Source organism: Phocoena sinus, chromosome 8, assembly GCF_008692025.1.
Source record: "Phocoena sinus isolate mPhoSin1 chromosome 8, mPhoSin1.pri, whole genome shotgun sequence".
NCBI lineage: Eukaryota > Metazoa > Chordata > Mammalia > Artiodactyla > Phocoenidae > Phocoena > Phocoena sinus.
The window spans coordinates 59,084,426-59,104,081 of record NC_045770.1 but is presented as its reverse complement, the minus strand read 5'-3'; the positions used below and the strand labels follow the sequence as shown (position 1 = coordinate 59,104,081).

At 37.6% G+C, this 19,656-nt stretch overlaps 1 protein-coding gene across 2 annotated transcripts in view; it reads right to left on the bottom strand.

The window, feature by feature from the left end:
• Positions 1–19,656, bottom strand: part of FCHSD2 (FCH and double SH3 domains 2) — a 309,927-nt gene that overhangs the window by 276,960 nt on the left and 13,311 nt on the right. For both annotated transcript variants that reach the window (XM_032640672.1, XM_032640671.1), the window contains exon 2: positions 18,548–18,645. In XM_032640672.1, coding sequence (XP_032496563.1) covers positions 18,548–18,645 — 98 coding nt within the window. The remainder of the gene's footprint in view (positions 1–18,547; positions 18,646–19,656) is intronic.

The window sequence follows — 19,656 nt, the reverse complement described above, 5'->3', positions numbered from 1 at the left end:
TATAATTATTGGAAGAGCCAAAAGATCTCTAAAAGTCCAGTTTTCACACAGTCCTTCAACAATCCTGCAACTGAAAAAACATGAAACTCCAGGCAGTGGATCTTCTTCCATCCTGTACTAATTAGCCAGACTGAAAGATCTGCAAGGCACTGAATCTTACACCTCTTCTTTGGTATCTATTCTAAGTAGTAACTCTTGAAACAAGACACTCCCTCCCAAATATCTAGACACGCTGGGCACTGAAAATGCTGTGCCCCAGTTATTTAAAATAATCCTGAAAGACATCTGTCTTCTACTTTCAAGAAAACTCAGTACAGCTATCAAAACCAGGGAAAAGATGTTCCTATATTCAATGGATCCCTACCAAAAGCTAATAAAGGCTGAGAAAATATCTATCTACATAGGTGCTCTCACTGCTTGGAAATACGATGAAATTTCCCTTGATTTCAAATGATATATATATATCATATACCAATAGTTTTCAATGGACAAAGAACTTAAACTTTAAAGTCAGGCATACACCTATGTTCAAACCAGATGTTTAATTGCTTAGTACTCTGATCTTGGGCAAGTCACTTAACCAATCTGAGCCTCGGTCTCCTCATCTACAAAACGGGGATGATGATGGTGATGATGACAGAATGCATAGGTACTGGGAGGCTCTGAGATATAATTAATGTTCAACAACAAGTGTTGGCAAGAATATGGAGAAATCAGAACAATACATTGCTTGTGGGAACATAAAATGGTGCAGTCCCTTTGGTAAACAGTCTGGCAGTTCCTTAAACATTTAAAGACAGAGTAAAGAGGGACTTCCCTGGCAGTCCAGTGGTTAAGACTCCACGCTTCCACTGCAGGGGGCACAGGTTCAATCCCTGGTTAGGGAACTAAGATCCCGCATGCTGTGTGGCCAAATCAGTAAATAAATAGTAAACAAACAAAAATAAAGATAGAGCTAAGACATTCCCCAGCAATTCCACATGTAGGCATACACCCAAAAGAAAGGAAAACACACGTACATGGAAAAAAATGTGTACGTGAATGTTCACAGAAGCATTATTCATAATAGCCCAAAGTGAAACAACCCAAATGTCCATCAACTGATAAATGGATAAATGAAACGTGGTATATCCCAGAAATAAAAGCAAAAATAAACAAGTGGGGACTTCCCTGGTGGCACAGTGGTCAAGAATCCGCCTGCCAATGCAGGGGACACAGGTTTGAGCCCTGGTCTGGGAAGATCCCACATGCCACGGAGCAACTAAACCCGTATGCCACAACTACTGAGCCTGCATTCTAGAGCCCACGAGCCACAACTACTGAGCCTGCGTGCCACAACTACTGAAGCCCACGTGCCTAGAGCCTATAGTCCACAGCAAGAGAAGCCACTGCAATGAGAAGCCTGCACACCACAACGAAGATGCAACACAGCCAAAAATAAAAATAAATAAATACATTTATTTAAAAAATAGAGTATATTCAGAATTATATTAAAAAAAAACCAAAAAAGTGGGGCCTAAACAAATTTATAAGCTTCTCACAGCAAAGGAAACCAAAAACAAAATAAAAAGACCACCTATAGAATGGGAGAAAATATTTGCAAATGATGTGACCGACAAGGGCTTAATTTCCAAAATATACAAACAGCTCAACATCAAAAAAACAAACAACCCAATCAAAAAATGGGCAGAAGAGCTGAATAGACATTTCTCCAAAGAAGACATACAGATGGCCAACAGGCACATGGAAAGATGCTCAACAACACTAATTATTAGAGAAATGCAAATCAAAACTACAAGGTATCACCTCACACTGGTCAGAATGGCCATCACCAAAAAGTCTACAAATAATAAATGCTGGAGAAGGTGTGGAGAAAAGGGAACCCTCCTACTCTATTGGTGGGAATGTAAATTGGTGCAGCCACTATGGAAAACTATATGGAGGTTCCAAAAAAAACCAAAAATAAAGCTACCATATGATCCAGCAATCCCACTCCTGGGCATATATACAGAGAACACTCTTCGAAATTCGAAAAGGTACATGCACCTCAGTGTTCACAGCAGCACTATCTACAATAGCCAAGTCATGAAAACAACCTAAATGTCCATCAGCAGATGAATGGATGAAGAAGATGAGGTATATAAATACAATGGAATATTACTCAGCCATTAAAAAGTATGAAATAATGTCATTTGCAGCAACATGGATGGACCTAGAGATTATCATACTAAGTGAAGTCAGACAGAGAAAGACAAATATCATATGATATCACTTATATGTAGATTCTAAAAAATGATATGAATGAACTTATTTACAAAACAGAAACAGACTCACAGACATAGAAAACAGAGTTACCAAAGGGGAAGGGAGGGCAGTGGGAGGGATAAAATAGGAGTGTAACAGATACACACTACTACATATAAAATAGATAAACAATAAGGTCCTATTGTATAGCACAGGGAACTATATTCAATATCCTGTAATAACATGTAATGGAAAATAATCTGAAAAGAATACACACACACACACATGTGTGTGTGTACATATATATAACTGAATCACTTTGCTGTACACCAGAAACTAACACAACATTGTAAAAACCAACTACACTTAGATTAAAAAAAAGAAAATTGTCAAGCCAGAAATCATTACCCAGCAATTATACCCTCAAAACGAAGACTAAATAATGAAATTTTCACATAAAACAAAACTGTCATCAGCAGACCTGAACTTCAAGATACACTAAATGGAAATTCAAATCAAAACCACAATGAGATACCACATCACACTTGTTAGAATGGCTGTCACCAAAAAGACAAGAGATAACAAGTGTTGGTAAGGATGTGGAGAAAAGGGAACCCTTGTGGACTGTTGGTGGGAATGTAAATTTGTATAGTTACTGTGGAAAACAGTGTGGAGGTTCCTCAAAAAATTAAAAGTAGAACTACCAAATGATCCAGCAATTCTACTTCTGGATATATATCTGAAGCAAACAAAATCACTATCTCGAAGAGATATCTGCAACTTCATGTTCACTGCAGAATTACTGACAATAGCCAAGATATGGAAACAACCTAAGTGTCTGTCAACAAATTAATGGATAAAGAATCACCGTGTGTGTATATATATATATATATATATATATATATATATATACACACACACACACATACACACGAATGACATATGAATTATATATACATATGTATATATGTGAATGACACATATACAATGGAATATTATTGAGCCATGAGGAAGAAGGAAATCCTGCCATTTGCAAGAACACGGACGGACGTTGAGAGCATTATGCTAAGTGAAATAAGTCAGACAGAGAAAGACAAATACTGTATATGATCTCACTTATATGTGGAATCTAAAAAAGCCAAACGCACAGAAACAGAGTGTAGAATGGTAGTTGCCAGGGGCTGGGGGGTGGGGGAATGGAGAGATGTTCGTCAAAGTATACAAACTTTCATTATAGGAAAAGTTCTGGGCTCCTAATGTACAGCCTGGTGATTACAGTTAACAGTACTGCATTGGATACTTGAAAGTTTCGAAGAGAGTAGATCTTAAATGTTCTCACCACAAAAAAGAAATGGTAATTATGTGAGGTGATGGAGGCATTAAGTAAGCTACTGTGGTGATCATTTCACAATACATGTGTATCAAATCAACACATCTACACCTTAAACTTACACAATGTTACATGTCAATTATATCTCAGTAAAGCTGAAAAAATTATAAGGAGAAAAAAAAAAAAGATATGCTAAAGGAAGTTCTCCAGGATGAAAGGAAATGATTCAAGATAGAAACTCAAATCCCCAGAAAAGAATGGAAAGCACTGAAAATGGTAAATATCCAGGTAAATACAAAAGACTTCTAGAACTTTTGCCTTTTCCCTCTTAATTTACTTACAAACCATGTATCAGTTTAAAGCAAAAATTGTGACATTGTCTTGTGGGGTTTATAATGTGTGTAGATATATTACAAATAATCACTTTAGCATAAAGGAAAGAAGGGTAGATATGGACCTAGATGGATATAACACTTCTACAATTATCTGAAGTGGTAAAATATTAACTGCACATAGACAGTAAATAATTAAGGATGTATACTGTAATCACCAGGGCAGCCACAAAAAATAATAATGCAAAGAAATATAGCTAAAAAGGGCTTCCCTGGTGGCGCGGTGGTTGGGAGTCTGCCTGCCGATGCAGGGGACACGGGTTCGTGCCCCGGTCCGGGAGGATCCCACGTGCCGCGGAGCGGCTGGGCCCGTGAGCCATGGCCGCTGGGCCTGTGCGTCCGGAGCCTGTGCTCCGCAGCGGGAGAGGCCGCAACAGTGAGAGGCCCGTGTACTGCAGAAAAATAAAAATAAAAAAAAAATAAAAAAAAAAAAAATATAGCTAAAAAGCCAACAGATCCAGATACATATGTTAGGAAAACATGAGAACTGTCATTCTTTTTTTTTTTTTTCCGGTATGCGGGCCTCTCACTGTTGTGGCCTCTACCGTTGCGGAGCACAGGCTCCGGACGTGCAGGCTCAGCAGCCATGGCTCACGGGCCCAGTCGCTCCGCGGCATGTGGGATCTTCCCGGACCGGGGCACGAACCCGTGTCCCCTGCATCAGCAGGTGAACTCTCAACCGCTGCGCCACCAGGGAAGCCCAAGAACTGTCATTCTTGAGTGACACCCTCTGGTCATTCCTTGAATTAGATTATTATTATTATTAATGATAATAATGAGTAAAGCCTGACTCAAGGAATGACCAGAGAATGGCACCCTCCTTCTATCATCTTTAATATTTTACATTATAGATGGCACAAGCAAAGGCAAAAAAAGCAAAAATAAACAAGTGAGACTACATCAACCTTCTGCACAGTAAAGGAAGTCATCAACAAAATGAAAAGGCAACCTACAGAATGATAGAAAATATTTGCAAATCATATCTGATAAGGGACTATTATCCAAAATATATAAAGGTCTCATACAATTCAATAGAGAAAAACAATTCAATTAAAAAATGGGCAGAGGGACTTCCCTGGTGGCGCAGTGGATAAGACTCCGAGCTCCCAATGCAGGAGGTCCGGGTTCGATCCCTGGTCAGGGAACTAGATCCCACACGTGTGCCGCAACTAAGAGTCTGCATGCACAACTAAGGAGCCCTCGGGCCGCAACTAAGGAGCCTGCTTGACACAACTAAGGAGCCCGTGAGCCACAACTAAGACCTGGCACAACCAAATAAATAAATAAACATTAAGAAAAAACAAAAACTGGGTAGAGAATCTGAATAGACATTTTCCAAAGAAGACATACAGACGGCCAGATAAGTGAAAGGTCCTCAACATCACCAATCATCAGGGAAATGTAAATCAAAACCACAATGAGATACCACTTCACACCTGTTAGAATACCTATTATCAAAAAGGAAAAAAATTACAAGTGTTTGGTGAGAGTGTGGACAAAAGGGGACCCTTGTACACTGTTGGTGGGAATGCAAACTGGTACACCCACTATGGAAAACAGTATGAAGTTTCCTCAAATAATTAAAGATAGAATTACCACATAATCCAGCAATTCCACTTCTAGGTATGTATCTAAAAGGAATAAAATCACTCTCTTGAAGAGATATATGCATCCTTTTGTTCATCTCAGCATTGTTTACAATAGCCAAAACATGGAAACAATTTAAGTGACCATGGATGGATGAACAGATAAAGAAAATGTGATATGTATATCGATATATACACATGTATACACAAAAATACACACAAAGGAAAATTATTCAGCCATAAAAAAAGAGGGAAATCCTGCCATTTGTGACAATATGGATGGACCTTGAGGACATTTTGCTTAGTGAAATAATTCAGACAAAGACAAGATCTTACTCACATGTAGAATCTTTAAGAAAAAAAAAAAAATTGAACTCAAAGATACAGTGAACAGATTGGTGGTTGCCAGAGGCAGAGAGTGGGTGAAATGGGTAAAGGGGGTCAAAAGGTACATACTTCCAGTTATAAGATAAGTCAGTCCTGGGAATATAATGTACAGCATGGTGACTATAGTTAGCAAGACTGTATTGTATATTTGATAGTTGCTAAGAGAGTAAAAGTTCTTAAAAGTTCTCATCACAAGAAAAAATTTGTAACTATGTGTGGTGATAGATGTTAACTAGACTTACTGCGATCATTTGCAATATATGCATATATCAAATTTTTATGTTGTACACCTAAATTGAAAAGAATGTTATATGTCAATTATATCTCAATTTTAAAATGTTACAGTAGGGCTTCCCTGGTGGCGCAGTGGTTGAGAGTCTGCCTGCCGATGCAGGGGACACGGGTTCGTGCCCCGGTCCGGGAGGATCCCACATGCCGCGGAGCGGCTGGGCCCGTGAGCCATGGCTGTTGAGCCTGCGCGTCCGGAGTCTGTGCCCCGCAATGGGAGAGGCCACAACAGTGAGAGGCCCGCGTACCGCAAAAAAAAAAAAAAAAAAAAAAAAAAAATGTTACAGTAAAAAGCAAAAAAAAAAAAAAGTGTATATCCAAACAATAAAAAGGAATAAAGTACTGATAGATGCTAAAATGCTGATGAACCTTGAAAACCTTATGCCAAGTGAAAGAAGACAGTCTCAACAGACCACATATTGTATGATTCCATTTATATGAAATGTCCAGAACAAATAAACCTTCAGAAAGTAGATTAGTGACTGCCTAGGGCTGGGCAAATGGGGGGAAAAGGGAAGGGTAATGGCTAAGGGGTGCAGGGTTCTTCTTAGCGTAATGAAAATGTTCTAAAATTGACTGTGGTAATAGATGCACAACTCTGTGAATATACCAAAAGCCAATGAATTATACAGTTTATATAAGTGCATTACATAATATATCAATTATATCTTTTTTTTTACATAGCATGTCCTTTTTATAAAAATTATATCTTAATAAAGCTGTTAAAAAATTTTTGTGCTACAGAATACATACATTTTTATACGTAATATCCAAATTCATATACCCAAAAGCAAAGGATTAATTTAGATTAGGTAGATATTAAATATATATAAATTCATAATCAGTTAAATATCTTCTTCCAATACATCTGAGAAGTAGACTTCCATTTCTAGCCATGATGAAGTAACTGGTACTAGACTAGCCCTCCTCAAGTAACATCTATAGACCTAGACAAAATATATGACTCTACTATTTTTAGGTATGAAACTGGCAGCAAAGGAAGTGTGTACCACATCTGCTCCAGCTTTCTGCCCGAGACACTTTCCCAACTCCATCACAGGGAAGTGGACCCTAAGCCAAGCATGATGGTCTCACTGAATTGAGATGCAGAGATCACAGTTCTGGGCTACTGAAGAAGCTAGAATTTGTAGGACAGGGTATTAGAGAGGAGACAACAATGAGAAGGGGTGGCCCCAGCAATCTGCATGGGGGTTCCCTGAGCATCCTTGCCTGAGTATTAGGCCACACATAAGCCAGGGTGAGACTCCATGAGGCCTAGGAGAGTCACTACTGCAGGCCTGAGAGCCGAACAGATACCAGAAACTGCACACTGCTGGGACACACTGGAATTCCAATTCAGCCAGAGTGGAGATAGTGCTGCACACCTTGGACACACAGGCTTTCAGTGGAACCCCAAAACTCAATACTCATTAAAGAAAGATGACGCAATCGAAACTTCCTATACTGTGTCATCCACAATGTCCAAATAATCAAAAATGATTAGATATGCAAATAAGCAGGAAACGTGACTCATAATCAGGGTGGAAAGCACCACAACAAAGAGTAGCCCCCGCTCGCCGCAACTAGAGAAAAGCTCGTGCACAGCAACAGACCCAATGCAGCCATAAATTAATTAATTTTAAAAAAATTATCCAATCTGAAGAACACAGATTATTATCAAACAGTTTAACACACGTATAACTAGAGTCCAAAAAGGAAAGAAGAGAGAGTGGGGCAGAAAAATATAGTTGAAGAAATAATAGCCCCAAATTTCCCAGGTTTGTTGAAAAACATCACCCATGGATCCAAAAAGTTAAATGAACCCCCAAGAAAAATAATTACAAAGGTAATTAGATTAGTCACATCACATTCAAACTGCAGAAAAACAATAAAAAGGAGGAAAAAAGCTATCAGAAAGCGGGGGGAGGAGCACATTAGATACAAGAGGACAAGACAAGTATATAAATAATAACTAACTTCTCATCAGAAACAATGAAGCCAGAGGAAAATGGAGTGACCAATTGTCAATCCAGAATTCTATATCCAGCAAAAATTATCTTCCAAAAATGAGGGTGAAATAAAGACACTTTCAGATAAGTGAAAGCTAAGAGAACTGCCACCAGCAGAATTGCACTAGGAATGCTGAAGGAAGTTCTTCAACCGAAACGGAAATGATACCAGATGGAAACTCAAACCTATGTATTAGTCTCAAGAAGGGAAGAGAGTCAAAACTGGTAAATATAAAAGTTTTTTCCTTCTCTTAATCTGTTTAAAAGATAACTGTGTTTAAAGCAAAACTAACATTGTACTATGAGGTTTATAAAGTATGCAGCACAAAGTCTGGGATGGAGTAATTAGAACTGGACTGTTGTAAGTGTCTTACGTGGCATGGTATAATATTAACTCAAGGTATACAATGAGTGATTAAAGATGCATGGTGTAACACCTAAAACATCACTTGAAAAATACAAAGATATAGCTAAAAATGCAAGGGAAGCAAATGGAATACCAAAAATATTCATTTAGGTCAATATAGCTGAGAAAACTAGTATATAAAATACCTCTAGAGTGAAACAGATGAAAGAATTTCCCATGGAGAAAGTTGGCTAATAATGCAAAATACATTTTACCATAGAAACAATATGTTAAATGATGACTTTGATATAAAACCTTTGAATAAAGTTAACTAAAATAAAATTTGAGCTGTACATCAATCTAACCACCCAATATGTTTGCTTGTTTGGAGACAAAACAATTCCACAACACACAAAGAAAAGAACATAGTAATACACAGAGCCTGTTTCCCCAACTCTGAACAACAACCAGCTTGAGACCAATCATTTTATGAAGTTTGTGAATCAAGTATTCTTAATACTTGGTATATATTAGAAATAAACTGTAAAGTCTATTAATGATGAAAATAACTTCACTAAAAACTAACTAAAAGCCAAAAATGACATTTTAGCATCAACTAATATAAATTCTTATAGTATGTTATCTTTAACAGACAAGCAATAAAATATTCACCAATAATGAATCATTTAATTTTAGTTTTAGGAGTAGATAATATTCACATAGTTCCAAATTCAAAACTTACCAAAAAGGGTATACAATAAAAAGTCTGCCTCTCGCCCCCTTCTCCAGCCACCAATGGGGGGAAAACAAATAACACTAAAATATAATCAAGGGATATACATTCCCAGTTGTTTCCTGTGGGACCACAGACATGGTAACACTTTACATAACACCAGAAATAACATTTTCTTTTTGAATTGGGATTATTTCAAAGTTCACAAAACAGAAAACATCTGGATGACAAGACACTCATACATGAATGCAAAAAAGGAGATCAAATGGAATGTTAAAGCATGACCAAGGAATACTGTGAGGAAACAATAAAATGAAATAAAAATATCAGCTAAGATTCTATTAAGTTAGTCCTGACCAACACATGACAGGAAATCTGCAGCAATGGAACAAACTACAGGGTTGCGTTTCTGTGCCTAGTTCCCAAATTAGTCACTGAAGAGCCAACAGCACAAACCAGACTTACTAACTCCTGCTTATGCATCAGATCATTCCTGAAGATTGACACCAACAAAACAGACAGCATCTGTGGGATTCAAATGAACATTCGAAGAATTTACAAAGAAAATCATCAACTTATCACCACAGGCCTCCTCAGGTAAAAGGCTTCATTCTCTACACTTTCATGACGGAATTGCCAATCCTCAATTTCTAGGAGTAATTCTAGCTCTTATTTGTCCTTCCCTGCTTTCAGTTTAGCCGCTTTACTACTTATTAACACTTTCACCTGAGAAGTAAAAGGAGTTCAGCAAAAATGAAACTACCTGGAGGGCCCTTAGACCACGATTTCCCCAAATTATCAGAAAACCAGAAGTGGCAAGATATTTAAACACTCTTAAGTATTCTTAACAGGAGAATCCTAAGAGGCTATTGGCCTACTGGCCCATTACCTACGGTAAATACAAAAACCTACTCCCAACCTAAGACACTGAACTTAAAAGCAGTTGAAAGGAGGGGATACAAATGGTTCCTAAGGAGTCTCTTATTCCCAATCTGCTTGGGACAAGTGAAATTCTAGCTATATCTTTCATAATCTAAAGTCAACACACTTTTTACACTTTTATGGGAAACACTAGGAGTAAATTAGAAATGGGTCCCTGTGGCAAACAGGGCAAACAGTAATGTGGAAAAGCCATATTACTGCAACCAATACCTATTTCTTACTGGCAAAGACCACCTCTCCAAGAAGGTAATCACATTCCCAGCCTCCTTTGCAGCTAGGCTGCAGGGGCATATGAAGCAAACTCAGCCAATGAGATACAAGGGAAAGTCTTCTGGGATAATTTCTGGTAGAAACTGTCTTCCCTAGTAGAAGGAAAGGAGGGAAGGTAAAGAGGGAAATTTTGCATGAGGAGAAACTGCACTTCCTTTCTCTTTTTCCACCTCATGTTGTACGAGAATAGCATGCTTGGAACTGTGTATGCCATCCAGCAATCATAAGGAGAATCATTATCAACACACAGAAAGATGGAAGGTACCTAAGGCTGCTGAACTTAGTGAAGAAAATTCTTTGGTATTACTTGAACAGTTTATCTTCGAGGTTCATTACATTTTTTAACTCACAGGTTAACTCTTTACAGGATAAGTAAGTCAAAGACCATAATTTCTGAACAGATATTCTCAATTACTTAACAAAATTACAGTCCACATGCATCTGTTGAGCACCTACTATGTTCCACATACTATGCAAGAAAGCTTTTATGTGCATTACTTTAATTATCAAAATAGCCCCATAAGGTATTATAATTATCATTATTTTACAGATAAGAAATATGAGGCTCACTAAAGTTTAAGTAACTTGTGGTTACTTGTGGCCAAATTCACATAATTAATAAAGATTAACAACTAGGATTCGTACCCAGGTTGTATATCTCTAAGCTGGTACTCATTCCAGTACCTGTGATCAGCTACCCTACCACTCAGATCACCTTCACCACCTCTCATACGTATATACTTGGGTGTGGCTAAAAAGACCAAATCAAGGAAAAGGGCGCATAAAAATTCTTCAATACTTCTGTTCTTAACCCAAGTGGTGGGTAACTTTCATTATTACTCCTTAGTTTAATTCCATATGACTCTGTTTAAAAAATTCTCCCTCTCATGATTTACATCAAGTTCTAATTTGAAAGAATACTGGATTGAGAAACAATGATTGCTGAATGAATGAAAAAGACCAGGGTACAGCACCTGACCTGCTACTTCCAATTTTCATCATATCTAAAACTCCACTGATTGCAAGTCACATTATGTTCCACTAAGAAAAAATGCTGCCATTTAAATTGATACAATACCCTATCACTTATTGATACAATTTTTATTTATACTTATTAAAAGAGCTCTTTTAAACTTTGTTAGGTTTTTTAAAAATATTTATTTATTTGGCTGCGCCGGGTCTTCGTTGCGACATGCTGGATCTTTTAGTTGTAGTGTGCGAGAACTTTAGCTGTGGCATGTGGGATCTAGTTCCCTGACCAGGGATCAAACCCGGGCCCCCCACAGTGGCATTGGGAGCATGGAGCCACTGGACCATCAGGGAAGTCCCCATTAATTAGATTTTTAGCATATATTACTCTTGTGCACAATTTTTAAAAGGTAAATGAATAAATTGGTGCATAAATTGGTCACACTCAGGCTCAAACTCTTCTGAATCACTTTTGAATCAGTCATTACTGTTTTTCCACACAGTATCATCCTCTGTGCCATCAAAAGCCTGGGTGGGGGGCTTCCCTGGTGGCACAGTGGTTAAGAATCCACCTGCCAATGCAGGGGACACAGGTCCAAGCCCTGGTCCAGGAAGATCCCACATGCCGCAGAACAACTAAACCTTGTGCCACAGCTACTGAGCATGCGTTCTAGGGCCCACGAGCCACAACTACTGAGCCCACATGCCACAACTACTGAAGCCCTCGTGCCTAGAGCCCGAGCTCTGCAATAAGAGAAGCCACTGCAATGAGAAGCCCGTGCACCGCAACGAAGAGTAGCCCCACTCGCCGCAACTAGAGAAAGCTGTGTGCAGCAATGAAGACCCAATGCAGCCAAAAATAATAAATAAATAAATAAATTTATTTATTTTACAAAAGCCTGGGTGATCCAACATTTGTACTCAAACCATTATCTCTGGGATTTTCTTCCAAGCCTGCTGCTAACTACTCTCTGCAAGTTCTGTGCACAAAGAGACAAGGACAAACACAACACAACCAAAAGCAACTGTAAGATGTAACTGGATTTCAGAAATATAAGAATGTAAAAAAAAAGTGCTTCTTAGAATTAATAAAACACAATAACTTATTTTGTTACCTTGTATAAGCCAACATCCTATAGGTACCAATGGTGAATATCTACCATGCTTGGCATTTCACCTATCTCATTTAACTTTTACAGAAAAGCAAAAAGGTAAGCATTAACCCTGTTTTACATACATGAAATATGAGGCTCAGAGAACCTTAGTAACTTGTCCTAGATTATCCAGCATTAGTGACAGAGCTGAGTTTCAATCTCTGGTCTATCTTCAAAGTCCTTATTCGTTTCACCCCTTCATTGGTTCTCAAAATTTAGGGCACATAAGAATTACCTCAGATGATTCTTCCACAGAGTGGGAAAAATATTGCAAATACTGCATATATTTGCAAATCATATAGCTGATAAGATAAATATTTAAAGAACTTTTACAACTCAATAAGAAAAAGACAAATAACCCAATTAAAAAATGGGCAAAGGATTTGAATAGACATTTCTCCAAAGAAGATACGCAAATAGCCATTAAGCACACAAAAAAATGCTCAACTTCATAAGCTATTAGGGAAATGCAAATCAAAGCCACAATATGATACCACTCCACACCTACTAGAATGGCTATAATCAAAAGACAGACAATAACAAACACTGGTAAAAATGTTTAGAAACTGGAACCTTCATACATTATAGCTAGTGGGAATATAAAATGGTACAGCCACTTTGGAAAACAGTTTGAAAAGTTCCTCAGAAAGTCAAACATATCGTTACCATATGACCCAACAATTCCACTACTAGGTATATACCTAAGATAAATGAAAACGTAAGTCCACAGAAAAATTTGCTCAAAGGAACATTATTCATAATAGCAAAAAAGTCCATCAACTGAGGAACAGATTAATAAAATGTGGTATATCCATACAGTGGAATATTATTCTGCAATAAAAAAGGAATGAAGTATTGATGCTATAACATGGATGAAAGTTGAAAACATTATGCTAAGTAAAAGCCAGTCACCAAAGACCACATATTGTATGATTCCATTTATATAGATTCTGCTTCTACAGAGAGCGAAAGTAATAATTGCTTAAGGCTGGATAAGGTGATGGGAAGTGACTGTTAATAGGTAGTTTCCTGTAGGAGGGACAAAAATGTTCTAAAGTTAAAGTATCGTGATGGTTGTAAAACCCTATGAATATACAAAAAAACTTTAAATGGGTTAATTGGATGGCAAGTGAATTAGATCTCAATAAACCTGTTTTTAAAAAAACCCTCTAGACCACATTACCTCTAAGTTTCCCTTTTAGACATAAAGGTCTCCGAGACAATGAAAAAAAGTCTCAGAGCTTCCATCAACAGACTTCAGAATCCAATCCCCAGTGACTCCCATGAACCTAGAGAGGCAACATATAGTATAGTTTAGAGAAGGCAACATATAGTATAGCAATTCCTCACTTGAGGTCACTAGACCTCCAGATGTCTGCAAAGAAAGGACAAATGCTTCTTGAGCCAGGTTAAATTTTTCAGAACATCTGTGAGAAACCACACATACCCTCAACCTGCTCTGAGGTAAAGTTTAAGTATCTTTGCTTTTGGCTGGACTCATGTTACTAGTTTTAAAATACTGACTCAAAGCTGACTGACAGCTCAGTATATGAAAAGTGAAAAATAAAACAAAAACGTACTTTTTGATATGCAAAATGTTTCCAAAAATGGGAGCCATGATGAGTTCCTTGGTTAGAAGCTTGGGAAATACAGATATAGGGGAAAGTACACTAGCCTAGAAATTAGGAGAAATAACTGAAGAGTCCACCTCAATATGATTCACTTCCTATCAACTGTCTCGGTTTCCATTTTCATCTATAAAATCAGCAAACATCACAGTATCCACCTGACTCTAAAATTCTATGATTTTTCAATATTATATAATGACCTAAAAATGTCTGCTAAGAAAGTAATTATTTATATTCTGCATCCCTGCAAAGAACTTTCTTTACTGACTCTAGTTAGCACATCATAAGAATAAACAAGAAATACATTATATTAATACACAACACATAGGCTCTAGTATTTAGAAACTTATTTATAAGTGGCCCTAGAAAGCAAAGAGAGAATAAAAAATAATAAACGAAAAAGAAAGTAAAGTATGCTAGTCTACTGCTGATAGCAAAAGTCAACAGGAAACACTTCAGTATAAAAATCTCCCCAAAGCATGGAATGTCCCTGATTAACAACAAATAAGTTATCTTTCCTTCTCATACTTTACTCCAACAAACCAGCTTCTACATGCACCCCTGGAACTCAAATGAACTGAAGAAAGGGAAGAGAGCAAAGGAAAAATACTATATCATAAATGATCTCCTTTCAAAATTCCAGAAGATGAGAAGGGGGGAGGGGAGTGGGAACTAGCCATAACCCAGAATAAAATTTTCCTATTTACAGCTTAATGTGTTGTGGTCTTTTTTTTTTTTTTTAACTTTTTTTAAAGTCAAAAAATTTCTCTCTGCTTACTTACTTCTTTATGTCAAGAATTAAAGGTATTTGCACTTTGAGGGGTGAATTCATACTAATTTAAATTGAGCATAACACTGGTGGGGGGTGCATCAGTGAGAAGGAGAGCTATTTGTGGGATTTTGGGAAGGAAGGTGGTGAGAGCCTCAAAAAAGGAAAAGCAGGCAAGATGCTTTACAACATAATACATATAAAAATCCAAGTTCAGAGATTTCTAATGAATTTTTTTAAAAGGTCATTCCACTTGCTAAGACAAATCAACAAAGCCAGACCACTTCCTCCTCAAGGAATTAAAGTTATGAATATTGAGAGTAAAAATTTTCAATTTCCAATTCAGTATTACCATTGGGGGGGGAGCAAATCAGAAACCTAAACTCATGTTTTAGGAGGTAATACAGTATTCTGCTCACAACTATACAGGAATAAAGGGATTCATCCCATTTATTTAATACAAAGAAAAACACACTGACTCCTTTAAAATAATAAAGAATCCATGAATCCTTGGAGCACCAACAGTCTCTGTATTTACATATTATATATAAATACAGATATACTCTACATCAAATAGCCACAGTACATTTTAAAGTGCCTACATGAATCAAATTAAAACACAAGCTCGGGACTTCCCTGGTGGTCCAGTGGGTAAGACTCCGTGCTCCCAGTGCGGGGGGCCCGGGTTCAGTCCCTGGTTGGGGAACTGGATCCCACATGCATGCCGCAACTAAGAAGCCCACATACTGCAACGAAGATCCTGCGTGTCGCAACTAACACCCAGGGCAGCCAAAATAAATAAATAAATAAATAAAACACAAGCTCAACAGACACCACTACAGCCCCCTACAAACAGAGCTTATAAAATATCTCACTTAAACACAAATAAGCTGCATGTAAATATAACCAGTTACATTCATTTAACAATTCTGTCAGCTGTTTACAAAGGGTACAAATATACAAAAATGAATAAGACTTAGCCTCTGACTTCAAGGAATTCACATGAGGGGGGAAGCCAGAAGCATGTACAAAATCAAAATTCTTTGAGATCACAGAGAAGATCAAACTTGCAAACTTAGTGGTAACCAGAATTTGCCAGATGAAAATTAGGAGGGCACAAAAGCATGAATGTCGAGAATACAATTAGATAACCAGAAGTCTTAAGTGGCCAGGGCAGGGGGAATAAGGAGAAAGGATATGCATGGGCATGAAATGGTAATAATTAAGCCAGGAAATGAAGCTTGTAGCTTGTACCTAGGTTGCAAAGGGCCACATATGCTATGACAAAGTGTTTGGTCTTTATCCTGAAGACCACAGAGAACCTGATACGTAATAAACGGTTATTAGAGGGACTTCCCTGGTCGTGCAGTGGTTAAGAATCTGCCTGCCAGGTGGGAGGGAGAGAGATACAAGAGGGAAGCGATATGGGGACATATGTACATGTACAACTGATTCACTTTGTTATAAAGCAGAAACTGGCACACCATTGTAAAGCAATTATACTCTAATAAAGATGTTAAAAAAAAAAAAAAAGAATCTGCCTGCCAGTGCAGGGGACACGTTTAAGCTCTGGTCCAGGAAGATCCTACATGCCACAGAGCAACTAAGCCCGTGCACCACAACTACTGAGCCTGCGCTCTAGAGCCCGTGAGCCACAACTACAGAGCCCACATGCCACAACTACTGAAGCCCACGAGCCTAGAGCCCATGCTCCACAACAAGAGAAGCCACCACAATGAGAAGCCCGGGCACTGCAAAGAGTAGCCCCTGCTCGCCACAACTAAAGAAAGCCCATGCACAGCAACGAAGACCCAACGCAGCCAAAAATAATAATAATTAATTAATTTTTTAAAAAAAGAAAATAAATAAATAAACAATTATTAGAAAGTTAACTGGTAACAACGTGGAAAACAGATTTAAAAGGAGAGATTGGGAGGTGGAAGATATGAGAACACTACAGTAATAATTAGGATATTACCGCAACAACGCTAGTGAAATGTGAAGTCAGAAATAATACAAACAACTAAACAGTAGCAACAGGAGCAGCAATCTACATCAACTTAGCAGTGACGTGTCCACATAGCTGACCATAAGTCAAGGTACAAGCAACAGGGGAAATAGAGAATATGCAAACAAGAGGTCTTTTGAATATAATCAAAAGGACTTAATGACTACTGTCTATCCATACCCCACAGAGGATCTTTACTTACAAACGAATTTTGCCTTCCTAAACTACTAAAATATAAAATACCTTCGTTCACTTAATAAATATTAAAAGCTTAATTCGTAACCATATGAAAAGTTTCAGGTGTCTTGCACAGGAATTATTTAAGTCTAAAAATTTCCCTGTGTCCACGAGAAAAACAAAGAAACAAATGCAGAATTAAAATAGAGTAGTTTTCACCCAAAACTAACACAACATTGTTAATCACCTATACGCCAATATAAAATTAAAAGTTAAAAAAAATAGAGTAGTTTTCAGTCAGAAAACAATGATCTTGGTATATCCAAGTTTGGATGAGTCTAAATTAATATGCCTTAGAAACCCTGAAAAGATACGTAAATATTAATTTAGTATCTAAATTAAATATGGGGGGGAAAAAGGAACTCTAAGTAAAAATCTTTGGGCTACGAACAATTCAGCTATCCAAACACATATAGTTTTATTATAATAACATATAGTTAATATTTTTCATGAAACCAACATGAGGTTGTGCACCACAGGAAAAAATAAGTAACTGATGAGGCTTACAGACCCAATTCCAATTTAATAAATGTATTAATAAAGGGAAATAATTGCAGCGACTCTGTTTCAACATGCAAATCATTTTCCTTTACAAAAATGTTTGTTGAAATGTCAGTTTGTATTATAGGATTGTTAAAACAGTGGTGTTTCTTTCAATAAAATGAGTCATGATTACTTCTATAAAGAAAAACATTGACTTTCACAAGGCTGGCAAGATGTCTTATCTTTTTAATTCAAAGTTATCTTGAATAGGGATACAAGTAACTTTAATGATAAAATATGATAAACACATTTCCCACTAAATTTAATGTTCAAAGACAAAGTTATATTTACCATGTTCTAATAATCATCTGAGATTGACTGGCTCACCCCCAGATATTAACCATTAACCATGTGTCAGTTTAAAATTCCACGTGAAATCGTTAAGGTCAATAAATGTAGAAAGAAATTTAGCAGAAAAATGCTAAATTAAATAAATAAGAATTTCTATTTCAGTGATTATAATCTGACTGATAAATTTGTAAGAACCTTGTTTTTTCATAATAGTATGTGTAGGTTATAGGTTTCTCCACTAAAGGAAAAAAGTTTGTATTGTGTTAATTCCAGTTAAAATTTCTAGCTGAGTCAAAGCTCTAACAACCTTAAAGCAGGAAATCCAAAAGGAAATTCCATCATCAGTTCCTGGGGCTTGGTAATGCAAAGGTTATTTGAAATAGAGATACAGAAGTTCTCAAACTATTTACTATAACCTTACCTCATATCTTCAAGCAAATCACATTCTGCTTGATGTTTGGCTTGAAGTTTTGTCATCTGCTCAACTTGAATGTTTTTCAGTTCTTGTGTAACTTTCACCTAAAATATACCATATATTTATGAGGCCTTACTGCAACTTTAACAATAAAAAAATTACTTAAGGAAAATACGAAATACTTGTCAGAATATATAACTCTTACTTGCCTTTCCCCTGAGGAGCATAAACCCATTATTAGCCACATAATTTTGTTTACTGCATATAATTAATGAAAAAACTAGCTAAAACAACCTGAAGCAGAGGCTAAATGAAAGTACACGAGTATAAAAATTACAGATTAAAGAGGTGCAAAATAAACTGCCAGTCATTTCATTTCATGTACAAGCTCAATACATATCCAGGTCTTTAAAAGAGTCTGTCTTCTATTTCTTCCAAAAAGGATACAAAGACATTAAAACATCAGGAGAGGTGAGCAGAGTGTAGATGGGAGAAGTGGGCATAAGAATGCCTAGATATCTCATGACCGAAACTTACACAATCATAAAATTATATGCATGAATCAACTACTTAAATTATTCCATAATGGCTACGAGAAGCACACTCTCAGGATGATGCCCTCGACTTGCTGGACAGCACATCAAATCACAATCTCTTTCTCACAAAGGAGAAAGCAAAAATGACCTTCCAGCATATGCAGTGCTTTTAAGCCACCACAGCAAGCCGGTCCCCGTGGCGTCTCCACTTCAAACAGCTAGAACAGTATATGTAAACCGGCCAGTGCCTCGCCCGCCAGGCCGGGATCCAGGTTACAGTGGGCCTGGAACCCCCATGGCCGAAGCAGGGCCACTGGAGGGGTAAGTGTACGTGTGTGAAAGAAAAAGACTCACTTAACCGGAGAACCCGGGTTAAGAAAGAGAAAAAAGAGGGAGCAGACACGAATGAGTTAGGCATTCAGCAAATGTTTGCCCACAAGGGGAGGATAGAACAGCCCCCTCCACCCAGAGGAGACACTCAGTAACCATCTGCAGGATTGAAAAGACAAGGACACAGCCTCAGTCCCTGGGAAAACTGGGAGGGGGCCATTGAAACAGTTCTGGAAAGGCGAAGCGGGG